The 24,564-nt window shown below is 35.9% G+C and overlaps 1 protein-coding gene across 4 annotated transcripts in view; it reads left to right on the top strand.

Moving 5' to 3' along the window:
• The window catches only part of MSRB3 (methionine sulfoxide reductase B3), a 190,105-nt gene that overhangs the window by 60,093 nt on the left and 105,448 nt on the right, over nucleotides 1-24,564 (top strand). For all 4 annotated transcript variants that reach the window (XM_017871586.1, XM_017871587.1, XM_017871588.1 and 1 more), the window contains one exon: nucleotides 24,492-24,520. In XM_017871586.1, coding sequence (XP_017727075.1) covers nucleotides 24,492-24,520 — 29 coding nt within the window. The remainder of the gene's footprint in view (nucleotides 1-24,491; nucleotides 24,521-24,564) is intronic.

Below are 24,564 nucleotides of genomic sequence, written 5' to 3'. Positions count from 1 at the left end.
AACATATCATACTATCACAGCAGCCTAAAAAACCCTTACAATGTGAGAAAGTACAGGCTTTATTAGACAGAGTCTGTCTGTTAACAGTGGATATTAGTGTGATGAGTCACAGCTCCAGCTGTGTTGCTACATTTCAAATGGAACTCTGCTGCAAGACTATTCACACATGCTACATTTCACATGAGCCTCCTGTGCAATTTTATTCTAGGCTACCAGAAAATTTAAGCCATTTTTCAGCTCTTTAAGAACATATGCCCTTTCACTGAGGAAATTCCAGTCCAGTGCCACACACAATTCACTCAACTGTGCTACTCCATGCATGCTATTCTGTTCACCACTAAAAGACACTTTCAACATGAACGTTTCCCTCTGTGATGCAATTCTGTGTGTGTGTATGTGTGGTGGGGGAGGATGTAAGAGCACAGTGAGAAGACAGAGTTTTCCCATTTTCCTCTCTATTCAAATGCCATCTCCTCAACCCTTTTAAAACTCTCTTTATGATATTTACCAACCATTTCAGTCACTGTGGAATTCTGTTAGGGAGAGTAACATAAATTTAACTTAAGCTTTCTTTTTGTGGAACTCTAGCTGGAAATTGCTCACAATTCCAGAAAATGTTGCTTAACCTCTAACAAAGTACATTTAACTTGAATTTTAAAAGATTTGAATTGCCTCTCACCTTATTCAAAATCCTTTAATAAAGAAAGCTTTCCAGTATAAAGAAACTGTTCTGAAATAAACTAGAGTTCTGAGTGGTGGCTTACTTAAAGTTGTGTTATAGCTGAGTAAGTAATATATTATTTTGAAGAGAATATAAAATTGACTTCTCTCAGCCCACTGTCCCTTCCTGTCTTGTCCCCATACAATGATGTTTAGGAAAAGTATTTGTAATAGAGACAGTTACTTTTCCATCTTCAACTCAACTGAAAACTCAGAGAAAGACCACAGCTGGATTGGAAAAAAAGAACTTGCTTGAGACAGGGAGTAAAAACACAGCCAAAGCATGACTTTAGAAGAAAGAAAAGAACATTAAAAGCATGGCATAAGAAAAGGAAAGAATAACTCCATTTGAGAAACTAGAAAACTATTGCAAGGCATGATTCAAAGTATAACACTATACAAAGATAATTATAACTGCATTTTTCTTTTTTTAAAGTTATATACACATGGAAAAGAACTGAAGCAATACATACATATAAAATATCTAGGTATGTGAAGGTGTGTGTGTGTGTTATTTGGGGAAAGGAAAGTGAGGGAAGAACAATCTTACCTTGCATCGCATTACCTAAATAACAATCTTAGTTCTTTAGTTAATTTTCCAGATGGATTACATTTTTCACAGTGAATTAGAATGGATAGTTAGAATAAACTGGGAAACATAATAGGGAAAACTTTTAAACTGTAATTCATGTACATTCATCTTGTTTGATAAACATGAGTCAGAAAATTAATATTATTCCAGTTTACAAACTTTGAAATTACTTAAAGGCAGTTTATAAAAAATCATGTATAGGTTTTAGCAAGTACTTCTGAGATAAGTCACAAAGCTTTTTTTGTAAATGAATGATTCTTTTATTGAAAAATAGTTATTGAGAATTTCACAAATTTTAATCAGATAGATGTCTTCAGTGTGTTTTACACGTGAATAAAGAACCCATCACATAACATTGTCAAACAAAGATAGAAGCCATCCAGCTCACCAGTTGGAAACATGGTGTCTCAAAAGTTTTAGCACAGGCCGGGTGTGGTGGCTCACGCCTATAATCTCAGCACTTTGGGAGGCTGAGGCGGGTGGATCATGAGGTCAAGGGATCAAGATCATCCTGACCAACATGGTGAAACCTCGTCTCTACTAAAAATACAAAAATCAGCTGGGCGTGGTGGTGCGTGCCTGTAGTCCCAGCTACTTGGGAGGCTGAGGCAGGAGAATCACTTGAACCTGGGAGGCAGAGATTGCAGTGAGCTGAGATCACATCACTGCACTCCAGCCTGGTGACAGAGTGAGACTACATCTCACAAAAAAAAAAAAAAAAAAAGTTTCGACACAGATTTGTTGCATAACCATAGGCAAGTTATTTTAATGTTCTATCTCATTTTTCTCAACTGTTAAATAGTGAGACTAACATCAACTCTTTCTAATTCATAACCCTATCATATCAAAGGAAAGGATCACAGAAACATGCTAGAAAAGATATAAAGATGGAAGTATAAAGTAAGATTTGTAAAAACTGCCCCGTTAAATAAATGTACACAGTAAGCCATAAACAGCATGCAAACCTGAAGTTCTCAAAATAAGTCAGTATAATTGACTTTTGATGTCAACATTATTGCATATTTTATAATATATTGTTTGACACAGTGATCCATCTCATCCAAAATATTTCTGGTTTCTGTTTAATAATTTAAAAACATTTTAGTGTGGATTTTAAATTCTCCAAATTGTGTGACTTACATGAGTAACTGAGAGTTTTAATACATTCGTCATTTGCAAATCTCTCTCGCCAACAAAACTATAAACTTTTTGAGATAATAGGTTGTGATGTAGGACTTTTGTAGTCCCCACCTCTACTCCATTGCATGGGCATCGGATTTTGCAAATCATCGGTACTTGACTATTTGTTAAATAAATGCAGTATAATCCTGATAAGAATAACAGCAGGATAAAATGATTCAAGTTGACACTAAAATGGTGGAAATGTAGATAGATACTTGGTAATGGATTCCCATAATTATTAATCCCCTACCATGTTTTCTGAATAATTTTTTTATGTATTTTCTGTTTTCTGTGGTACAAATGCTTCTGCTGTGGGCTATTTCAAGTACAGATACGACATCACTAAATGTGGGGTTGGGAAGTGATGTTTGGTAACACCATTACACAGTATTTCTGTAATACAGATATGACAGTTGTAAATAATGTAGTCTAATGTAGTTAAATAATTGGGAAGTGATGAATTTTGAACATTTATTATCTTTGTTTTTAATATACTACTCCTGGAACTTACTTTCAGTAGATGCTTATTACAACAATAGCATTGCTTGCATCTGTAAAGTTCTACCTGTCTCACCTAAGGGAGTGATGACGATGTCTATGGCTACAATCTTTAACAACAAAACAGTACATAGACCAAAAGTCATAAAAAATAGGATCAACCACCCAAAGCTACATTAAAAGAAAATTCACAGTCAAGCCTTTTATTATCAAATATAAGGAAGATTAAAATAAAGAAACTAAATCTTCATCTCAAAATGCTGGAAAATAACAACAAAATCAATAAAAGAAAATGGGATAAAATGTCCACCTTTTTCCTCCAGGCATTTGCCAATTCTAGGCATGAGAAGAGAGGTAAAGATTCCAAGCTGGGTACACTGGCTCATGCCTGTAATTCTAGCACTTTAGAAGGCTGAGGTAGGCAGATTGCCTGAGCTCAGGAGTTCGAGACCAGCCTGGACAACATGGTGAAACCCTGTCTCTACTAAAATACAAAAGAAACTAGCCAGGTGTGGCGGCATGCAGCTGTAGTCCCAGCTACTCGGGAGGCTGAAGCAGGAGAATTGCTTGAACCTGGGAGGTGGTTGCAGTGAGTCAAGATTGTGCCACTGGACTCCAGCCTGAGCGACAGAAGAAGACTCTGTCTCAAAAAAAAAAAAAAAAAAAAAAAAAAAAAAAAAAAAAAAAGGTTCACAAAAAAAGAAAAAAAAAAAAAAAAAAAAAAAAAAAAAAAAAGGCTTCCAGACAGAGACATACTACTAAGAAGCAGACATACGAATAGACAGGTGTTTCTCAACCTCAGCTCTATTTACATTTTGAGATGGACAATTCTTTGTTGCAGGGAGCTGCCCTATGCATTGTAGGATGTTTAGTAGCATCTCTGACCTTCCACTAGATGCCAGTAGCATTGTCCCCACTTCTTCCACAGTTGTGACAAACACAAATTTCTCCAGACATTCTCAAATATTCCCTGGGACAAAATTGTCTCTTGTTGAGAGCAACTGAGCTAGACAACCAACAGAATGGTAAATCTAGCTGTAAATCAACAAATAATAAATCAAACACTGACTTTTAGTATTTTCTGATTTCTGTGGTGCAAATACTTCCATTGTGGGCTATTTCAAGTACAAATATGACATCACTAAATGTGGGGTTGGGAAGAGATGTTTGGTAACACTGTTACATAGTATTTCTGTAATACAGATATGACAGTTGTAAATAATGTAGTTAAATAATTGGGAAGTGATGAATTTTGAATATTTATTATCTTTGTTTTTAATATAATTCATTTAACTATAAATTTACATAATTTATTTTTAATAATGGCTATGTTTAGCAACTAGCTCAACAGGTTCTTTAAATGATAACAATAGGTTCTCCCAAGCTTCAGCACACCACTGTAATGGGGGCAAACAAAAGGTAGACCAAACTTAACAAAACCTGCAATCCAACCTCAAGTCAGCTCAGTCCCCAAATAGATTAAGGTGATCTTCCACCTCCTTTCCCCAGTCTAGCTGGCTATCAGAGAGCTATCAGAGGATGAACCCTCTCTGGAAGAAGATTAAATTATCTGGAATGCAGTTTTTCATGCACAAAGCCTGGCATTCATAAAAAATTACCAGGCATACCAAAGTACAGGATCAAGGGAAATAAATTGACAAAACCAACAGGTCTATACATGGCCCAGATATACAGATATTTAAGTTAGGCTTTAAAATAACTGTGATTAATATATCATAGATGACAAGATGGAGAATTTCACCAGAAAGCTGGAATCTGTTGTAAAAAATTAAGTAGTTTTAAGGCTGAAAAATGCAATAACTGGAAGTATAAACACAATAGATGAATTTAACAGCATACTAAACACACAAGAAAGTAGGACTGGCAGACAGCAACAGCAAAAAACAGGTTAGTAGAAAATAGCCAGACTGAAGCTAGGAGGACAAGAAAAAAATATAGATAAGAAATATGTTTCAGTTATAACATGGATATAATTAGAGGGAGGGAAAAGAAGATGGGAAGGAAGCAATATTTGAAGGGATAATTACCAAGAATTTTCTCAAACTGTCAAGCTTGGAAAGAAACATCAAGTTACAGATTGAGAAAGTGCTTGAAATCTGAAACAGGATGAATAACCATATCTTATTATCATACTGCTGAAAATCAAAGGCAAGGAGAAAATCTTAAAAACATCCAGATAAATTAACATGAAAAATAAAAAATGTAGAACTGTTAAATAAATTCAAGAAGTTGATCTCTGAAAAGACTGATAAAGTTGACCATTTCTGTCAAGTTAAGAAAGAAAGGAGGAAGAATATAATGTTTAAAACACTGGAAATGATAATAAGCTAAAACCAAAGAGATGAAAAAAACTATTTTAATGTAAGAGAATACTATGTATAATCCAAGTATAATAAATTAAAAATCTCAGTGAGGTGGGTAATTTTCTAAAAAAAAATAAAATACAAAATTTGACTCGGGAAGAGTTACAAGACCTGAATAGACCAGCAGCCTCAGAAGAAATTGAGTTATCACTAAAATAAATTATTCCTATGCTATTATAAACTGTATCAATTAAAGAAAACAGAATTACTCTTATCAACTTATTGACAAATGTAAAGTACCCCTAAAACCAAGATCTGATAAAAAGGTATTCAATCAAAGAAAAACTACAGACCAATCTGATTTATGAAAATAAAATGCACTCACATTTTATTGAACCACTGTTCACAACAGCCAAGATTTGGTAGCAACCTAAGTGTCCATCACAGATGAACAGATAAAGAAAATGTGATACATATACACAATGGAGTAGTATTCAGCCATAAAAATGAGATTCAGTTATTTGCAACAACATGGATGGAACTGGAGTTCATTATGTGAAATAAAATAAGCCAAACACAGAAAGACAAACATCACATATTCTCACTTATCTGTGGGTGCTAAAAATTAAAACTGTTGAACTCATGGAGAGATAGAGTAGAAAGATGGTTACCAGAGGCTGGAACAGTTGGGGGAAAGGGAGGATGGTTAAACGGTACAAAAAATAGTTATAAAGTACAAAAAATTGAAAAACTGAATGAGACCTAGTATTTACTAGCACAGCAGGGAGACTGTAGCAAAAAATAATTGTACATTAAAAAAAACTAAAAGAGTATAATTGGATTGCTTGAAACAAAGGATAAATGCTTGCAGTAATGACCCTGATGTGGTAATTATGCATTGTATGCTGGTATCAAAATATCTTAGGTAACCCATAAGTATATACCTGCTATAGATCCACAAAATTAAAATAAAATGAAAATAGATGTAAGAATCTTAAATAAAATGTTAGTAAAAGGAATATAGCAATATGTTGAGTAAGTAACATGTCATGATAAAGGTAAGGTTTATTTCAGGGATATACAAATGATTCAATACTGGGACATCTTAGGAAAACTATAATCATTTTAATATGTACTCATAAGAGATTTTTATACACATTCAAAATGTATTCTTTAATTAAAAAACCTCAGTATAAATTAATACTATGTTTCATCAAATCTAAGAAGCCATTTGTAAGGGTATAGAAGAAAAACCAAAGTGTTTTTTTCTGTTGTCTCTCACCACTCAACACTATGACAAAACAAGTCCTAGGGGAAAATGTAAGTGGAAACTTGTATAACATTGGGGTGATGTAGGCCTTTCTAAACAAGATTCCCAAAGCAGAAATAAAAAGGTGAAAGACATTGGATTGGACTACTAAATATTTTACATTTCTAGAGCTCATAAACACCATAGAGTATATTGTAAACAAACAAACAGACAAAAAAACCAGCAGTGACAAAAAAGCAAACTGGGAAATACATATGCAACCCAACCCATTTGGTGGACAAAAGATTCATATCAAAATCAACTGAGAAAGACAAACATCAGAAAAATGGGCAGAAGATATAAACGGATACTTTTCAGAATGAGAAATACATATGATCCACAGACTAAGGAAAAGTCTTTCACCTATTAATAATAAAAAATGAGGTAAAAGGATGAATAATTTTTCACCTACCAAATTAGTGAAGATTTCCAATATTGTCAAATTAAGTATTGATCAGAGCATAGGAAATTAACACTTTCTACTGAGGGTAGGGTGTGAATTGGTAGTACCTTTCTGGATAGCAGTGTAATAAATTATTTAAAAGTCTTAGAATTCTACATGCCATAGGTCTAGCAATTACACTTCTAGGAACTTATTCCAAGAATCATTTTTATGCATAAAGATATAGCTACAAGAATGTTCTTAATCATTCTTCTTATGATAGCAAAAAATAATTTCAATGTCCAAAATAGGGGTCTATGTAAATAAGCCATATGGTGAAAATATATCTGACATTTCAAATAATAGTGCAAAAGAAAATTTAATTATCTGGAAAGAGATTTAAAATACATTTATAAGTCTAAAAGAGTATTAACATATGATCCCATATTTATAAAATATGCATACCTGTAAATATATGCATATGAAATAGTTTAAAAGGTTTTGTACCAAATGTTAACAGTAGTTGTCTCTGGATGGTGCAATTATAGGTGATTTTCAAAATCTGTACTTTTAAGTTTTTTTAAAATTAGCAAGTATTTATAGGGTATCAGAAAGACACTAATATTTTAATATTACCTTTGTTCAATGTGTTACAAACACTGAACAATGTATTTTAAAAACTGACTTTAAACACATCATCTCTCTATGACAAAATTTATCTTTTCCCAATAATAATTTGAATGAATGAATTAGAATGTAATTCCACATTTATTTTTAAAGGCCAAAATCCATGTTGCCCATCTACTCACATTCATGGTAGATACTTTGCCCACTGCTATCTCTTCTAGGTTGTTGCTGCTTCTTTTCTTTTTTATCCCTAAGTGACTGGTAATGGTGATGACATCCTAATGAAAGGTAGCTACCGGAAGCTTAAACTGCTCAAACCTTCTGGTTTCAAATTTTCTCCCTCCTCATGACTATCTTTCATCTTCCTGTAGCGCTTACACTGTCCTATTCCCAGAAGCCTAGAGGCAATCGATGAAGGGCGGGACACCAAAGTTAGATCTGCATTTATTTTCAAAAGGATTGATTTTATTAACTGTTTATCATGTTTGAATATTTTAAAATTGGGAATATTTTAAAGCCACCATTGGTTGATAACTTACCATGCATTTTGCTAAGCACTTTAAAGAAAATTGTCTCCTTTATTTTTAAAGACTTAAATAGAAAATCAAAGCTCACAAAGGGTATGTAATATGCTCAAGGTAACACGGGTAGTAAGAGATGGAGCTAGGACACAGATTCATGTCTGTCTGGCCCCTAAGGCACCCTTCCCCAGCTCACTATTATGTTATAATGCTTCGTTGTATTCTGGCTGATTCTTCTTTTTGCCGAGTAATTCACCATCGGTAGCTATCACACTCTAGTGTTAATTGGTGCTAATTTTCTGATGATGGCCAATGACTATACTTGGATTTTAAAGTGGAAAAAGCTATGATTAGGTGCAATATATGTGAGGTTAAAGTCACAACTTTCCCCACTTTACTGTGTGTGACTTTGAATAAGCTACTTAACCTCTATGAGCCTTAATTTCCTCGTTTGTAACATGAGGATAATACCCTTGTCACAAGAACTTTTGAGAGGATTAAGTAAATAACGTTGAAATGTTTTGTAAGTGGAAAAAACACTGTACATGTGAAGCATTGATATTAAACAGTATAAGGATTGGTATACATAGCAGTTTTCAGAACAAAGGTTCATCAGTGAAAGGGAGGCATGCTGCTTATTGGAATAGAGACTGGAGATCTATTAGGTAAGGACTCCTTTAAAATTCTGGGAAGGTTTGTTTGTTTACTGCATCATACTCTGTTATTGGTCATATTCTGGGTTAGTTCTGGTTATTGCCGATTGGTGTTGATGATAACTAGTAATAATTTGCTGCAGGGATGGGATGGGGAAGAGAGCGATTTTGCTTATTTAGAGTAGAAAGAGATCTAGAGAAACTCAGGAGACAATGGATAATTGATAGTTTTAATAGCTTACCAAGTGGCCAGCCTATATCCAGAGCACTGTGTGGTTCAATATGAGACCCTCGCTTTAAAAGATTTATAGACGTAAAGTGGTATGTGTATTATTTTTTTGCCCAGAACTGGGTCTTTTTCTAGATTTTCACCTGTTGGTGCTTTGTTCAGTGCTTCCCACTAAGATAGCTTTGTCACAGTAATGCTTAAAAACTTTTCAGTGTGGAAGTTTATACAGTGTGAAGGGACTTTTTTTTACTTCCCCACTGGGCAAAAAGCTACATTCAGAGAAAAGCAACTGATGCTAAGGAGACTCAAAACCATGTCACTTTGAAATGACAGTGGAAGAGAACCGAAAAGGCTTAGCTCAAGGGGAAAAGTCGTAGAGCTGTCAGGGTCTACTTCAGTAGTTTGCAAACCTCACTGTCCATTAGAACCATACCTTCCAAGCCTCTCCTCAAAGTTCTGATGTAAAAGATTATAGTGGATTCCAGAAGTTTCTTTTTAAACTCTCCCATAGTTCTTATGCTTGGTTCCCATGAGTCCATGTGAAGGTTAAGGAAGCCCTGCCTTACGGTGATGTCAGAGGTCATGCAACAAACAGTACAAACAACAGGCATGGAGAGCTGGAAAGATTTATCAACTGTCTGAATGTGAGACTGGTGAAAAGCTATTCCTAAAGATTAATTTGATGTTTAAAACCTAGTTTGGAAAGTAAGATGATGAATTCAGTTTTGGAAGCCTGATATATTTGAGATTTGAACACAAAATTTCAGGTATATGAGTCTTCCCCAAAGTATGTTCCACTGAATATTTGTTTCATCAGACCATTACATCTACATAATGCTAGTTCCAGGACATGTTAATACTGTGTTCTGTGACAAAAATGAGTGCCATGGACTAGGAAAATAAAAGATGGCTCATTGGGAAACACCGAATTAAAATAAGTCAAATAATTGCTTTATCATAAAACTCATGGAGCCTACAACACACTAATGTTCATTGTAGAGCTCCAGGAGTAAAATATATGTAGCACTTTCAAAATTTTTTCACCAAGGAACATTTTTTTAATTGAGGAAATGTTGTGAAGCTAATGTTCCTGATAACACATGTAGGAAATGCTAAAGTAGATAAGGAAGATATTTAAGTTGACTACAAAGGCCAAAGTTAGAGTGTAAGTTTCATGGAAGGATTGAATAAGGCAGTGAAATGCTGCAGAGACTCACAAGCATAAGAACCAGTCATTTGAGTTGGCAATATTAGAAAATTTAGAAAAGGCAATTTTAGTAGAAATTTTTAGTAGTGAAAGTAAGATTTTGAAGATGTTAGGATGCAATCTCATGTTTTCAAACCACAAGCTGAAATGGAGACAACATGTTAAAATATTTAAAATTGGAATTATCCCGGAAAATATAGTCATTATAGTTATGCTACTATAGTTAGAGTAGAAGTGGTAAAATTAACTCCTTATAATAGGAGGGAAAGTAGATTCAAGGAAAAATTTTAGTTTTTTGAATAAATTGAAGAAAGGTGTAAAGAGAGATGAATTTAAGGTGCTAGAAATGAGGGAAAGAGATTAAAGAACAGGTAGAATAAACTTTAGAAAAGGAGATTACTTTTCTCCTTCTGGGGATAGGAAATTTTTTAGATGAATAATTGTGTTAGATTTTTTTGATTAATAGTTGTCCATCTATGAGATTAGTTTTTAGTATTCCGTTTTTTGGATTAGCTAGTTTCTTTGCTTGTGTATTAGTGTCAAGTATGCTTGCCTAGAGTAGGAGTTCAATACATGGCTGTTCTCATTAGTGATACTGTTATTTTCTCTATTTGAATATGTTGCTGCTTCTTACCACCACCAGTAAGTAGACAAAGGAGACTCCATTAAGGTCAAACCAGATAATTAACTCCATTTGGTTTATCAGTACTGTATTTCATAATGATAAGTTGGCTGACCATGATTCCTTCTGCTGTTTATATTTCATCTTCATTATGTTGCATTGCACTTGAAACAACCTACACTTTTGTTCATTCATGTCTTGATTTGTTTTTCAGTGGTCATTCTAGTTGCAATTTTTTTTTGTTCTAAGGAAGCTTGCTTTATGCTGCTGGAGATTTGCACATTTTACTTCTATGTACTCACTTAAGTATATAGTGTTAATGGCAGTCGCATGACTCATAGTCTGCATAAGCATAAATTAACTCCAGTACCTCTGTGGTATGCCGTCTTTGAGATTGCTCTGGAAGACCACCCAGAAGTCTGAATTTACACAGACTGCAAAGACCCATTGAACTTAAGAAAATCCAGCAGCACTGACTGACCAAATACACCTGCATCTTTCAGTATGAACGAGCTATCCATTTGCTCTTGATTGAGGTTCAAACTGTTGATCTTACACTATAAAGGGCTTTATGGGCTGAATTATGGATACTTTAAGCAAGACCTCATCCTTTAAATAGAGTGCTTTGCACATAGTGAGCACTCCATAAATGCTCTTGACTGACTATGACTTAATGAATGTTTAGACCTTCCAGTGAACTTCTTTTCGTGGTTTCTAGATTTGAAGGAAGGGTTCTTGATATTGAATGTTTGTCTTTCTTATTAGTTTTGCTTGGGGGCTTACTATAGTGTAATTTTACTGACCACAGGAAATTTATCTTTTTAGTGATGAATCATTTTAGGTGGTCTGTTGGCCCTGCCTGAGTAATCAATGGAATCTAAGGTTTTATAATTTGATTCGTGTGTTCAGAGACAATAGCTGTAAAATAAAATAATAGTTTTAATAAGTTCACCAAGAAAGTAGCAAATGTATTACTTTTGCCCTGGGCCTGGGTCTTTTCTGATGGATTTTCACTTGTTTGGTGCTTAGTTCATTGCTTCTCACAAAGACAACTTTATAACAGCGCTGTTTAAAAACTTTTCAATGTGAAAGTTTATACGATGTGAGGGGACTTTAAAAAAAAATTTCCATAGTTTATTGGGGAGCTGGTGGTACTTGGTTACATGAGTAAGTTCTTTAGTGGTGATTTGTGGGATTTTGGTGAGAGGACATATTTCACTTCCTCATTAGGCAAAAAGTTACTTCGGAGTAATTAGAAAAATAGAATGCTCTATTTTAAATAGGTGAGATTTTCTTAGCTTTAAAAGAACATCCAGGTTAGTGGTTCTCAGGATTATCTGGAGAACTTAAAAGTATAGATTTCTAAATTCTTCAACTGTGCTTTTCAAAAGGTTAATGTAATTCAGATAATCATACATGTTCTTGAATTATTGATTTGGGCCCAGGAAACAAGTGGTTTAGTACTGATTTTCTGTCCCCAAGTGAGGTCAAGAAACATTTTATACTATCTCTTTTCAAGGCAATTATATACTATTCTATTATAAAGTAGGCTTTTAGTATCCTTATGATTTTTTAAAAAACAAGAAAATTATATGAATCTAATATCCTGTGTGGGACCATGCAGCTTGAAGTTTTCTTATTGATCCTAGTAGCTCACGAGAATAAACCAGGAATAAGGAACAAACTGAGGTGGCAAATGACTCCAAAGGAACAAAACTTACTCCTCCTTCATTTCTTCCCCGTATACTGAATGAAGGTACTACTCATTATCCACCAAGTTACTGGAGCTAAGAGCCTCTTAGTCATCTTTAATTATTCTTCCCTCACCTCCCATATCTAGTCTACCAATGCATTTTGCTCTATGCACCTTCAAAATATACTCTGAGTCTGACTCCTCTTCATATCCATTGCTACTGCTCTAAGCTAAGCCACCATCATCTTTACCCTCTTTGACCTGAACTGTTATGAGCCTATCTTCTTTGGCTTTTTAAAAATAGACTTCATTTTTTAGAACAGTTTTCTATTTACAGAAAAATTGAGATAGTTCAGAGAGTTCACATATATTCTCTCACACAGTTTCTCCTATTAACATCTTATATTAGTGTGGTATATTTGTTATAATTATAAATGAATATTGGTACATAATTATTAATTAAAGTCCATTTTTTTCAGACTTTCTTAGTTTTTACCTAATGTCCTTTTTCTGTTCCAGGATTCTATCCAGGATACCACACATTTAGTCCTTCTGTCTCCTTAGTCTTCTCTTGACTGTGACAGTTTCTCAGACTTTTCTTATTTTTGATGACCTTGGCAGGTTTGAGGAGTCATGATCAGGTATTTGCAGGATGCTCCTCTGCCGGAATTTGTCTGGTATTTTTCTCATAACTCGACTGGGGTTATGGGGTTTTTGGAGGAAGATCACAGAGGTTAAGTACCATTTTCATCACTTCATATTAAAGGTATATGCGAACAACATGTCATCACTTTTGATATTGACCTTGACCACGTGGCTGAGGTAGTGTTTGTTAGGTTTCTCCACTGTAAACATACTTTTTTCTCCTCCTTTTCCTACTGTATTCTTAGGAAGAAAGTCACTACACATAGCTTACACTTAAAAAAGAGTAGGGATTTATGTTCCCCATCCTTGAGGGCAGAGTATCTTTACATAAATTATTTGGAATTCTTCTGCAAGCAAGAGTTGTCTATTTTTTCTCTTTTATTTTCATTTATTATTATTTTTGTTTTTTAGAGGTGGGATATTACTCTGTCACTCAGACTAGAGTGCAATGGCGTGATCATAGCTCACTGCAACCTCAAACTCATGGGCTATAGTGATCCTCCCACCTTAACCCCCCGAGTACCTGGAACTACAAGTGTGCACCACCATGCCCATGTAGAGAAGGGGGTCTCATTGTGTTGCCCAGGCTGGTCTTGAACTCCTGGGCTCAAGTCTCTTCTTTATTTAATCAATAATTATTTATATCAGTATAGACTCATGGATATTAATTTTATACTTTTGAGTTATAATCAATACTACTTTATTTATTGTTGTTGCTCATACTGTTCCAGGTTTGGCCATTGAGAGCTCTTTCAGTTGGCTCCTGTGTCCCTTTGATATATTCCCATCAATGTGGGGTGTAATTTTTTTATTGTGTTTTTGAGTGCTTCTTACTTTTTGGCACTTCTTGATGATCCAGGCTTATCTTGTATATTTCCTGCCGTAGTCCTAGAATCAGCCATTTCTTCAAGGAGTCCTGGTTTTCTTTATTAGAGAGTAGTGTTGGAAGCCAAAATCTGGATGGTAGGTGGCCTCTCTGCTTTGGCTTTTGTCCCACTGTAGTTCATTCTTCACATAGCAGGGTGAAGATTTAAGTACATTTAAATTATATTGCAACCTGTGATGGGTTATCCTTATATCTTTCAAAATTGCAACTCCTTACAATGGCATTTAAAGTTGTGGTCTACCCTTACCTACTTCTATAACTTTATCTTTTACCATTCTCTTTCTCATTCTCTCCTTCCTGGATGCATTGGCCTGCCATCACCCTACCTTTTTCTTTCTTCTTCCCCCTCCCCTCTTCCTAATTTTAACCCCCAAATTATTAACTAATGATTTTTTATGTAGTATTGTCTAAATAGTATTACCTTCCTTACTAAAAAGAATAATGTAATGATTAATTTTATGACTTACAGCTATCATTATATGTAATAAATTGAGTTATATAACAATGTTGCGTTTAGGCCCTAATGAGCTACATAGGACTCTCTTTGCCTTCTAAATAATTCTACAGAGTTCTGTAAAGTGAAAAGGATGCTCCTCCTTTATCATCTCATCCACATTTATGTTCTCAGAGGCTATTGAAGTGTCCAAAGTGCTAGTCAACTCTGTATTGCTCTTGTCTGAGATTTTTACAGCTCTAAACTTTTAGAATCTGTCAGTAATTGTGTCTAGAACTAACCCGCTAGCCATAACTTCTATTGTTCTTTTCCTGATTACAACCTAAGGCAGAAATGAAAATTTCTGGGGAATATAAGAGAATAAATATTATGTATGAAACTGGTAAATTTTACTAACTCCTAATCTGCTTCATCCCCCAGAGAACACATGACAAGCGTGTACACAACACCAATCTTGAAAGACAAGACCAAGAAACAAACACACAAACAAATAAATGCATTGGAAATTGTCACAAAGTGATATGAACAGACAAAGATCCCATTGATTAGAATCTTCTGGCATGCTACTGGTGGTCTCCAGTAATTTGCAGAAGCAGCTGCCCAATGGCCAAAATGCAGGTTAAGCACTTTGGCAGAATATGTTTGAAAATAGTGATGAAGAGTAGGGAAGTAAAACACATTTTGTAAAACGAGTTAAAGTATGGAAGAACTGTATATGTTTTGTTTGATTTGGCTAACTTCTAGGTTTTTGGCTTTTATTGGAGGTTTGGGGTTGCTAAGTGGCTAACTGCAGAAGAAGTGAAATGTAGTTTGCTAGGACTGCCATAACAAAGTATCACAGACTGGGAGACTTGACAAAATTTTATTGTCTCACAGTTTTGGAGGGGAGAAGTCCAAGATCAAGATGTCACCAGGTCTGATGTCTTCTGAGGTCTCTCATTGGCTTGTAGATGGTTATCTTCTCCCTGTGTCTTCCCCTGGCCTTGCCTCCTTGTGTGTCTGTCTTAATTTCCTCTTTTTATAAGGTCACCAGTCACATTGGATTAGGGTCCCCCTGGATGACATTTTAACTTGATTAACTCTTTTAAAATGTTTTTTCCAAATACAGTCACATTCTGAGATACTAGGGGTTAAAATATCAACCCCAACATATGAATTTTGGGGAACATAATTCATCCAATAACATGAAGGTGTACTCTGTTCTCTTTAATGTTATTTTCTTAGCATTTTGAATTTATTCTCAGTAGATAAAGGGCCTTGACTTTCAAAAGCCTCATTCTCTGTGGAGATATAAATATACACAAGAAACAATTACATTATTTTAGAGGAAACATAAATCACATAGACAGGAATTCAGAGAAGGTGAATATCCACGAGGCCTAGGGAAGAATTGTAGAAGCTGGGAGCCAAAAATGGCCTTACAAATTATTTATTTTGTCAGCATTCTCTATCTGCAGGTTTGAGTTCTACAGATGCACCTTTTTGTCCCTTCATGCTTACTTTTCCTCTGTTCGCTTCTCTCTGTTTTCCCCTTTCTTCATTCCTGGGAATGCAGGAGGAAAAAAAAGTAGGTAATTTACCTTTTTAATGGGATAGCTTGTGTGGGGCAACATTGACTCACTTCAGTAACCTCATTTCACTAATGAGAAGAATGGAGTTCACAAGTTAAATGATTTGTCCAGGTTTCTGACCTAGAATCCAGGTCTTCTGATTCTCACTGCACTATGCTTTCAAGTGCATTGTGCCACTGTTTTAGTGGGAGAATGTTTTATTTGTGTTTTAAGAACAAATAAGATAGCCTTTCCATATTGCATAATCAGGTCGTTTATATTATTTTCCATTAGCCTTCCCTCTTAAACATTTCCAATTTCTTCAGCTATTTTTGTAACTATTCTGTTATTGTTTTTCTACATCATTTTGGCATCCATATTAAAGTTTCACCTCACATAAGATCTTAACCAAAGTAATAATTATTTCTTTTATAATGTAGTGCTTAAAAAAAAAAAAAACTTAGCTTTACTGGTATTTGTACCACGAGTATGATATTACTAATTGTGCTTGTGGCCATAGGTAAACTTCACTTAGTATCATTGTTTCGATGAAAGCTACCTTTTACTCAGCTTCTAATATGTGTCAGGACCTTCTAATATGTGTCAGGTACTTTATGGTATCATCTCATTTAATCCACACAAGCGTTCTTAAAGGTGAATGTGTTACCTGTTTTATAGATGGTAAGACTTAAAATCGTCATTGACTTCTCTAAAGTTGCATAGGGTGGAAAGTGGGAGAGCTGGGACTTGACTTGTTCTGTTTGTCTCTGTTGGCTCTTTTCCCACAACTGTTACGTGAATATGGACAAGAAATAGACCTGTTTGCTTACCGTGTGTACCTCTGATGCCTACATGGAGCCTGCTTCCTTAAAAGTGAATTTGTGGAAAAATGAATGTGGCCCACAGCTTCTAAATGTATTTTTATATACCTTTTGCTCTTTTAGTTTCTTTGAGTCATTTTTATGTCTCAATTTGTTCTCCCAGATATTAATATTTTGTAATGAATTTAGACTTCTTGGAACATGATTTATTCCTTCTTGATACTGGCAAATCTTAAGACTTTGGCATGATTTAATTTAGTGATATATCTTAACCAAGCAACCATAAATCTCATTTTCACATGAAAGTTAAAAGATGTATAATACTGTATTTTGTTAAACCACATGATTTGTCATAATAGTTGTAATTGTATCATGTTTTCAAAGTGGCTTGACTGAATTCTTGCTGCTCTTTTACTCATGATTATCCTGATTTCTAAATTTCTGGGTTTTAAAGTTCTATTTTTTTCAGTTTTTAAAAAAATTAACCATACAGTGAATGGGCACCTTTTATTTAAATCATTATTATGGAAATGTAACATAGAGGCCTAAATTTTAAACACAGTAAGGAGGTAACTCATAACCTACAGCTGATATAACAATGTCGGTTAATATGTTGGGTTAAAAGGATAGAAATACCCAAGTAAAAGTGGACTGGCAATGCCAGACCCTACTATCTAACTCAGTGAAGACTCTAGAGAAAGGCAGGTTTGGAATAGAAATGATATCAGAGTTGTGAGCTGGGATTTCTGTGATTATCTTGGTGTCCCTCTCAGGGCTGCAAGATTGCTATATCAGTTCTAAGTGGCATATCCTTATGTGGTATTTTCAAAGGCAGGAAAGAGGGAAAGAATAGAAAAAGGGCCTTCTCCCTAAATCATCTTTCTCCTTTTCATGCAGAAAAAACCTTTCTGAGAAACATCACCAGCAGACTTTACCTTTCCTCTCACTGCTCAGGACTAGATTAAGTGCTTCCCCTTGTACCAGTCACTGACAACAAATAGGGTTGCCATGATTGGCTTAGTCCAATCATGGTTCATCCCTGGGGAGTGCACATTTTTTAGCACTCTTCAAAATGGGAATTCTGTTATTAAGGCAGGCTGTTAGGTAGGCAATTAATAGTGTCGCCACTATTACTGAACTCCTTTAGTATGATCAAATAATTATTATGCACAAATGTACAATTACAACTCTGATGAGTGCAAAGGAATGACTGGTGCTATGAAATGAAAGGGATTTAATCGAGCCTGCCCACTCTTCTTCAAATAATTGATAATTAGACTAAGATATGGAGAAAGTTTCAGAAGTTAGGTAGGCAAAGGGGTTAAGGTATAGTAGAGTGGGGGAGGGAGGAGGAAGCATTCCACGCAGAGGAAGCATATTGTGTTTATGTAAATTAAAAGGGCACATAAATATTCACTGCTATTCTCACTAGGCTGGTCGGTGAAGGCCTTTGAATTACTTCTGGGGGTAGAAGACATTGGTAGACCTTGTAGGTCTACAAGTAGGACGCTGAAATACTGGAATTTTTGAAAAATTTTCTTGTGTTGAGGGGACAACAGGATAGATTATTTGACTTGGATCGTTTTACAAAATCCTTGCTGTGAAGTTGCCATATATAATGCGCTTATAGGCAAAAATCAGGCTGTCACCCATGCTCCTTCCCGCTAACGGTTGCCTGCAGCTAGAATCTTTAGTTGATATCAGTTAAAAATATTAAGAACAACACCCTCACTTCTCTGACACCTTCTGTGATGCTAATTTCTGTACTTGATACTTATGTGATTCCCATTTAAAAATTTTTGATATAGTTGAACATTAAATGAAAAGCAATGTTCTCTGAGATTTTGTGGATTTCCCAAGAGAGACAATAAAATAAAATATAATAAAATATCTTTTGGCTTCAATACATATAGAACTTTTGTGGACACTGGGCTATTCTCTGTAAGGATAAAATTGTAGTTTTATAAATTTGTCCAGAAGTATACAGCTCTAACCAATGACTAAAAGTGACCTCTTTTGAAAATTTGCGACCCTATTATCAAAAGAGTGCATGTATTACATAATTTAATTATTTAAGTAGTATACATGATACTTGAATTCTCCTAGTGTCTACCCTTTCTGGCTTACAATTCATGAAAAGTTCATTTTCAGGTTTAAAAATTTGGAAGTTTTTATTTAAATCTTGTAAAATGTGGCAATATTGCTATGGTAGATAGGATACAGGCTCAACTGTTCTGACAAGACTCTAAAATAATAGTGGCTTAAAAAAAAAAAAAACAGCTTGGGGCCAGGTGTGGTGGCTCACACCTGTAATCCCAGCACTTTGGGAGGCTGAGGCAGGCAGATCACTTGAGGTCAGGAGTTCAAGACCAGCCTGGCCAACATGGTGAAACCCCATCTCTACTAAAAACAGAAAAATTAGCTGGGTGTGGTGGCACATGTCTGTAATCCCAGCTACTTGGGAGGCTGAGGCGGGACAATTGCTTGAACCCGGGAGGCAGAGGTTACATTGAGCTGATAGCATGCTCCTGGGCAACAGATTGAGATTCTGTCTTAAAAACAAACAAAAAACAAACACACACACACACACAACAAAATAACAGTTAGAGATTCATATGGCAGTTCTATAGGTGTCTTCTATCTTATTGCTTTACTATTCTAATATCAGTTTTCCCCTCATGATCTAAGAATGGCTACTTCAGCTCCTAGAATTACATTAACATTCCAGCCAGTGGCAAGGAACAGAAAGACAGGAAGGGTACATTCCTTCTCTATAAGGGAATAACTCAGATGTTATCACCTCACTTTTGCTTGCATCCTCTTGGCAAGGACTTAGTCATATGGGTACAACTAGCAACAAGACAGTAGTTGGGAAATAATGTGGAAATATTGTCTGTGTGCCCACTTAAAACTCAAGAGATTTTCTAAAATTAAAAAGGGGAGGATGAATATTGGAAGGCAGTAACATTCTGTGCTATAATCACCATCTTTTGGCAGTTGCCAAAAGAAGTGGTTGAATAGTTTTAACTTAGAAGTGAGTATATAATTCGGGGTAAAATGGGTGTCTGTGGAGACACAATTATATTTATGCATATTATACCCTATTTTATGCAATTTTGTATCCCTACCATCTAGCATTGTATACTACTAAAATAAATACGTAAAATATGTTTGGAATGAATGACCATCCTTTTTTTCTTTTCTTGTACAGTCTGTATTAGATATGTATTCTTTTTTTACACTTGCCATATATTCGTCCTTATCCATATTTCACTTCCTTTCTCAAAGGGAATTTAAAAGTCGAGATGATCATAGTTCATAGGATGATAGAGGAGTACTTTGTATCTCTCTGTGTTTAAGTCTGTATGTAAAATCTAATAGGAATCTAAATTAACTTAGAACAACAAAGGACCAATTTTCCCTATCCCCATACTGACAGTTTTAACTTCTATTATCATGTTTTAATTATAAAAAAGAGTAGCTGTATTCTTTTGAATGTTCAGTATTGTGTCTGAGAATTCTGAAGATTTTTTTTAATTGATACCCAAGGCCACTAATTGGTTTGTGAAGATGTTTTCTCTGCACTTTACATGTATATTTTATGTATTGACCAGCTATCCCTAGAGAAGATAAGACAATCAGAGGAATAAAAGTGTTCTGACATGATTTTTTTTTGTATCTCAGAATTAGGTATTTTATAGACATTTTAATCATTTATCTTGTTTTTGGCCTTCTATTAATATACAGATTCATTTGTTCTTGTGTTAATTTATACTACACATTTTTAATAACTCTTAAGTGTCAGGTGCCGCATTCAGTGTTGGGAGCATGAAGATGCATGAAGCCCAGTGTGCGCCTCACTCAGCTTAGTGTCAGTGCCACACCATGTGGGGAGTGCTGTGCCAGGCCCCCACTGTGGGGTAACTGAGGGGGAAGCAAGGAGCCTGTGAGGTGATGGGGGCAGGCGGGATGCCAACATGATCACGTGAGCCTTGACTATTAAGAAATAATATGGCAATAGTTTCATCTGATGGGAGTGATGGATACAAAGTGTGAGTTAGAGATGGAACGGAGAGCTGGATCATGGAGGACTCTTTATATGCCATGCAGAGGAGTGGGGACTTAATGTCCCCAGGTCAGTGGCTTTCAAACCTTTTTGTCCACAACCCATAGTAATGCCTATGTTTTTACACGATGACTTATTACTAGGCCCAGACCTAACATTTGCAGGGCCTGGGCAAGAGGACAAATGGTAGCATAGATACATACAGTATAGCTAAATATTTAAAACTCAAGGCAAAAAACTGTTAGAAAAGGATACACCAACCTACCTTGACACATATATCTTATAATGAAAAATGATACCAAATAACTGAGAGTAGTGCAAATTTAAAATTAATTTTGTCTTTCACCAAAAGACTATGAATTTACCCTTGGAAATGCCAGGGCAGTGGTAACTGGGCCAAGCTGGAGGAGAGGAGGGAAAGGCTCACTCAGCTTTCTCTTCCAGTGGCCATGGAATCTGCAGATAAATACCTCCTTTCTCTTGCTCTTTTGTGGGGAGGGGCTTTTCATTTCTGCCAGAGGCTCTGGGCCCCCACCTGTTGCTCCTTCTATATCCAACAGCCAGGCATTGAGTTCCAAAGTGATCTAGTTCATGCCAATCCAGTCCAAGGGCAACCTCTGGCCCCCAGGTGCTCTCAGCCACTCACCCTCACAGGAGGGTTTGCATTAAGAGTTCTCTGAGCAGGAATGTGAAGGGGTAGTGAGACAGCTAGCACCTGCTTTCTATGGCACACCTTTTTTCCATTCTTTTAGGGCCAAGGGTTCCCTCCAGCCCTCAGGTGCAAGCTCTTTCATTCAGCTGACAACTTTTGGCCACTTCTTGGACTGGAGGTACACACATGCTAGTAGTACTACCTAACCTGAAGAAGGGGCCCATGTAGGTCAGAGAAGCAGCTTACAGCCATGTGGGTAGAGAATGATGGTGACCCTGGTAGTCAGAACTTCAGGTGGAAAAGAGAACTCCTTGGCTGATGGAAAAGAGCACAGGCAGAGGAAGGCCAGAGCAAAAGCTTCTTGCTCACTGTTGGTGGATCTGAAGGGAAGGAGAACACTGGTTATGAGGTTATTCAGCCAAGGAAAGGCCTAAAGATAGTGAAAGTGAAGATAGAGAGGAGGGGAAGGATGTAGAATCCACAGGTCTTGATGGCTAATTAGATATTGGGGGTGCAGAAGAAATCTAGAATAATGCCATCATTTCTGATGTGTGCCATTTAAGGCCACAGTGTGACATTCAGGTAGTATTTTGTTTATTATTTGGATATATGGGTCAAGATATGGTCAAGTAAATGTTTTCATTTGGACAGTTTGTTAAGATGGGAATTTCTTCTAAATCACCTACTAAATCAGAATCACCAGGAGAAGTCCTGGGAGCCTGCAGGTGAGCAAACTCCTGTGGTGATTTTGAGACACATCTGTACCCTAGAGAGTGGGAACAGTGTTTCAGGTGGCCTGAGGGCTGAACTCTGGTGCTCACTAATACTTAAGGGACAGGAGGAGGAAGGGAAGTGACAGACACACTGGAAAGAAGTGGGCAGTATGTCCGATGAAAGAGAGAGGTTTAGTAAAGTAAGGGCGGTGACACGGCTTGTGCATTTAACATTGGGAAGCTTCTGATAAACCTTAGCAAAGGCAGATCACACTGGTTCAAGGATTGAATATGTTGGGAGATTAGGAAAGGGAGATAGATCATATAGGATATAGTCTATACATCTTTTTTACATTACAATTTGATTGTAAAGCCAGATGAAAGAGGGATAACAAAGCAAAGCACAGATTTGAAGGGGTCCTTTAAAAACAATTCTGGAGCACTTACATGATGAAGGGAAGAGGAACCTGTGGAGAACCAGATATTGAAGATAAGGCAGAGAAAAGGAGTAATTGATACAGCATGGTTTCAAGGGACATGAGAGATGCATTTTAGGACCCAGAAGGAGGGAAGCTTAAGCAGAAGGAAGAACACCTCTGGCTTCTATACAGTTAAGAAGGAGAAAGTGCATGCATAGATGCAAAAAATTATCTTAACAGACATTTGAACACAAACTCTAGTCCCAATTTAGGTGTTGTGGCTACAGAGGTTATATAGGGCATGGCTGTAGTTGAGTGGGGGAGATAGACAAGGAAACCAGCAAGATAGCATGTGGCAAGTGTTGTTAGAGTTGTGCTAAGAGATGGTGGAAACACAGAGGAGGCATGAGACAAGGCTTTGCAGAATTGGAGAGAGGGCAAAATATGAAAATGGGTTTGTACCTGAAATAGAAGGCAGGGACATGGAAGAGAAGGGTTGAGATGAGGACTATGGTAGGGCCAGGACTTAGGGAAAATGTGCATCAGGATTACGGCGGTGCTGATTGATAACCATGGATGCAATTTTACATATACATGTATATGTGTGTATTACATATTACACATATATGTGTATATATTTTTTATATATATACACACACACAATCATACAATTACAAGTGTCAGCTGAAACTTTGTTTGGGAGGACTTCAGAAAATCATTGTTTGTGACCAAGGAAACTTCTTGCTTATCCTTCCCTTTTCCCCTTTGATAACTTCTCTTGAGGCTAATTTAGGTACAGAAAGCCACCGCTTCCAAAAATGCTTGGTACCCTGGCATAATTTCAAAGAAATCTCCTTTCCCACTTAGTTAACTACATTTCTCCAGGAAAAAAAAAAAATCTTCTCTGTCAATGTAACATCCTTTAACAGGACTCCTGCTGGTCGGTTCTTATATCTTGCTGTGGCAGCTGCGAACATATATACTATTGATTGTTGATGTGTGATATAAATCCGACGGCAGCATGCCCACTAATTGGTTTGAGAGCTAGATATAGACAATGCTGTTTTATAGTAGCTTGTGTAGATAGGCCTAGTCATAGGGTTAATTCTGCTTGACAGCACATCAGCAGCATCTTGAGAGTAATTACCTAACAGAAGTTTTCCCACAGCCAAACTGAGAGCTTCAAAGGCTTCTGAATTTATAACCAGTATTAACCAATATCTGAAACATAATGTTCCCATAAGAGCTCAGAATTTTTTCTTCTTATTATTAAATGTATGGGGTTACTAGGTTCATTTGCTGTGTCCAAAGAACTTAGTGAAAAGTTACTTGGTGTTGAATAATTTCTCAAACCTTGAATAATAAAGAGAATAATTATGAATTTGGTTTTGTATTGCTTTATTAACTTACTGAAACAAGTTAATCTGTAAAGATCAGGTGCCTTTAAAAAAAACATATTTTATCCTGTTTCACCCAAAAACAAATTTAAAACATTAGTATCTTTTCCATATTGTGCTATCTGTATTGATATTTGCATATTTAGAGGGCCCAGGGTAATGCATGTATTTAAAATGGTTACAATACATATATATATATTTATATTTTAGAAATATACACTGAAAAATGTAACTGTGACCTCCCCTCCCAACCACAGCTCCCTTCCCCATGAAATAACTGTTCTTTTACAACAGGTTTTATATTGTAAAAACTTTCTTTCTCTTTGCAGGTCAGAAACCAAATTTGACTCTGGTTCAGGTATGTTTACATTAATAATGCTATTCTGAATATATTTTATTTAC

This window comes from Rhinopithecus bieti, unplaced genomic scaffold (assembly GCF_001698545.2).
Source record: "Rhinopithecus bieti isolate Rb0 unplaced genomic scaffold, ASM169854v2 scaffold_5924, whole genome shotgun sequence".
Classification (NCBI taxonomy): domain Eukaryota; kingdom Metazoa; phylum Chordata; class Mammalia; order Primates; family Cercopithecidae; genus Rhinopithecus; species Rhinopithecus bieti.
Note: the sequence above shows the minus strand (reverse complement) of the source record. Positions and strands in the feature narration are given on the sequence as shown.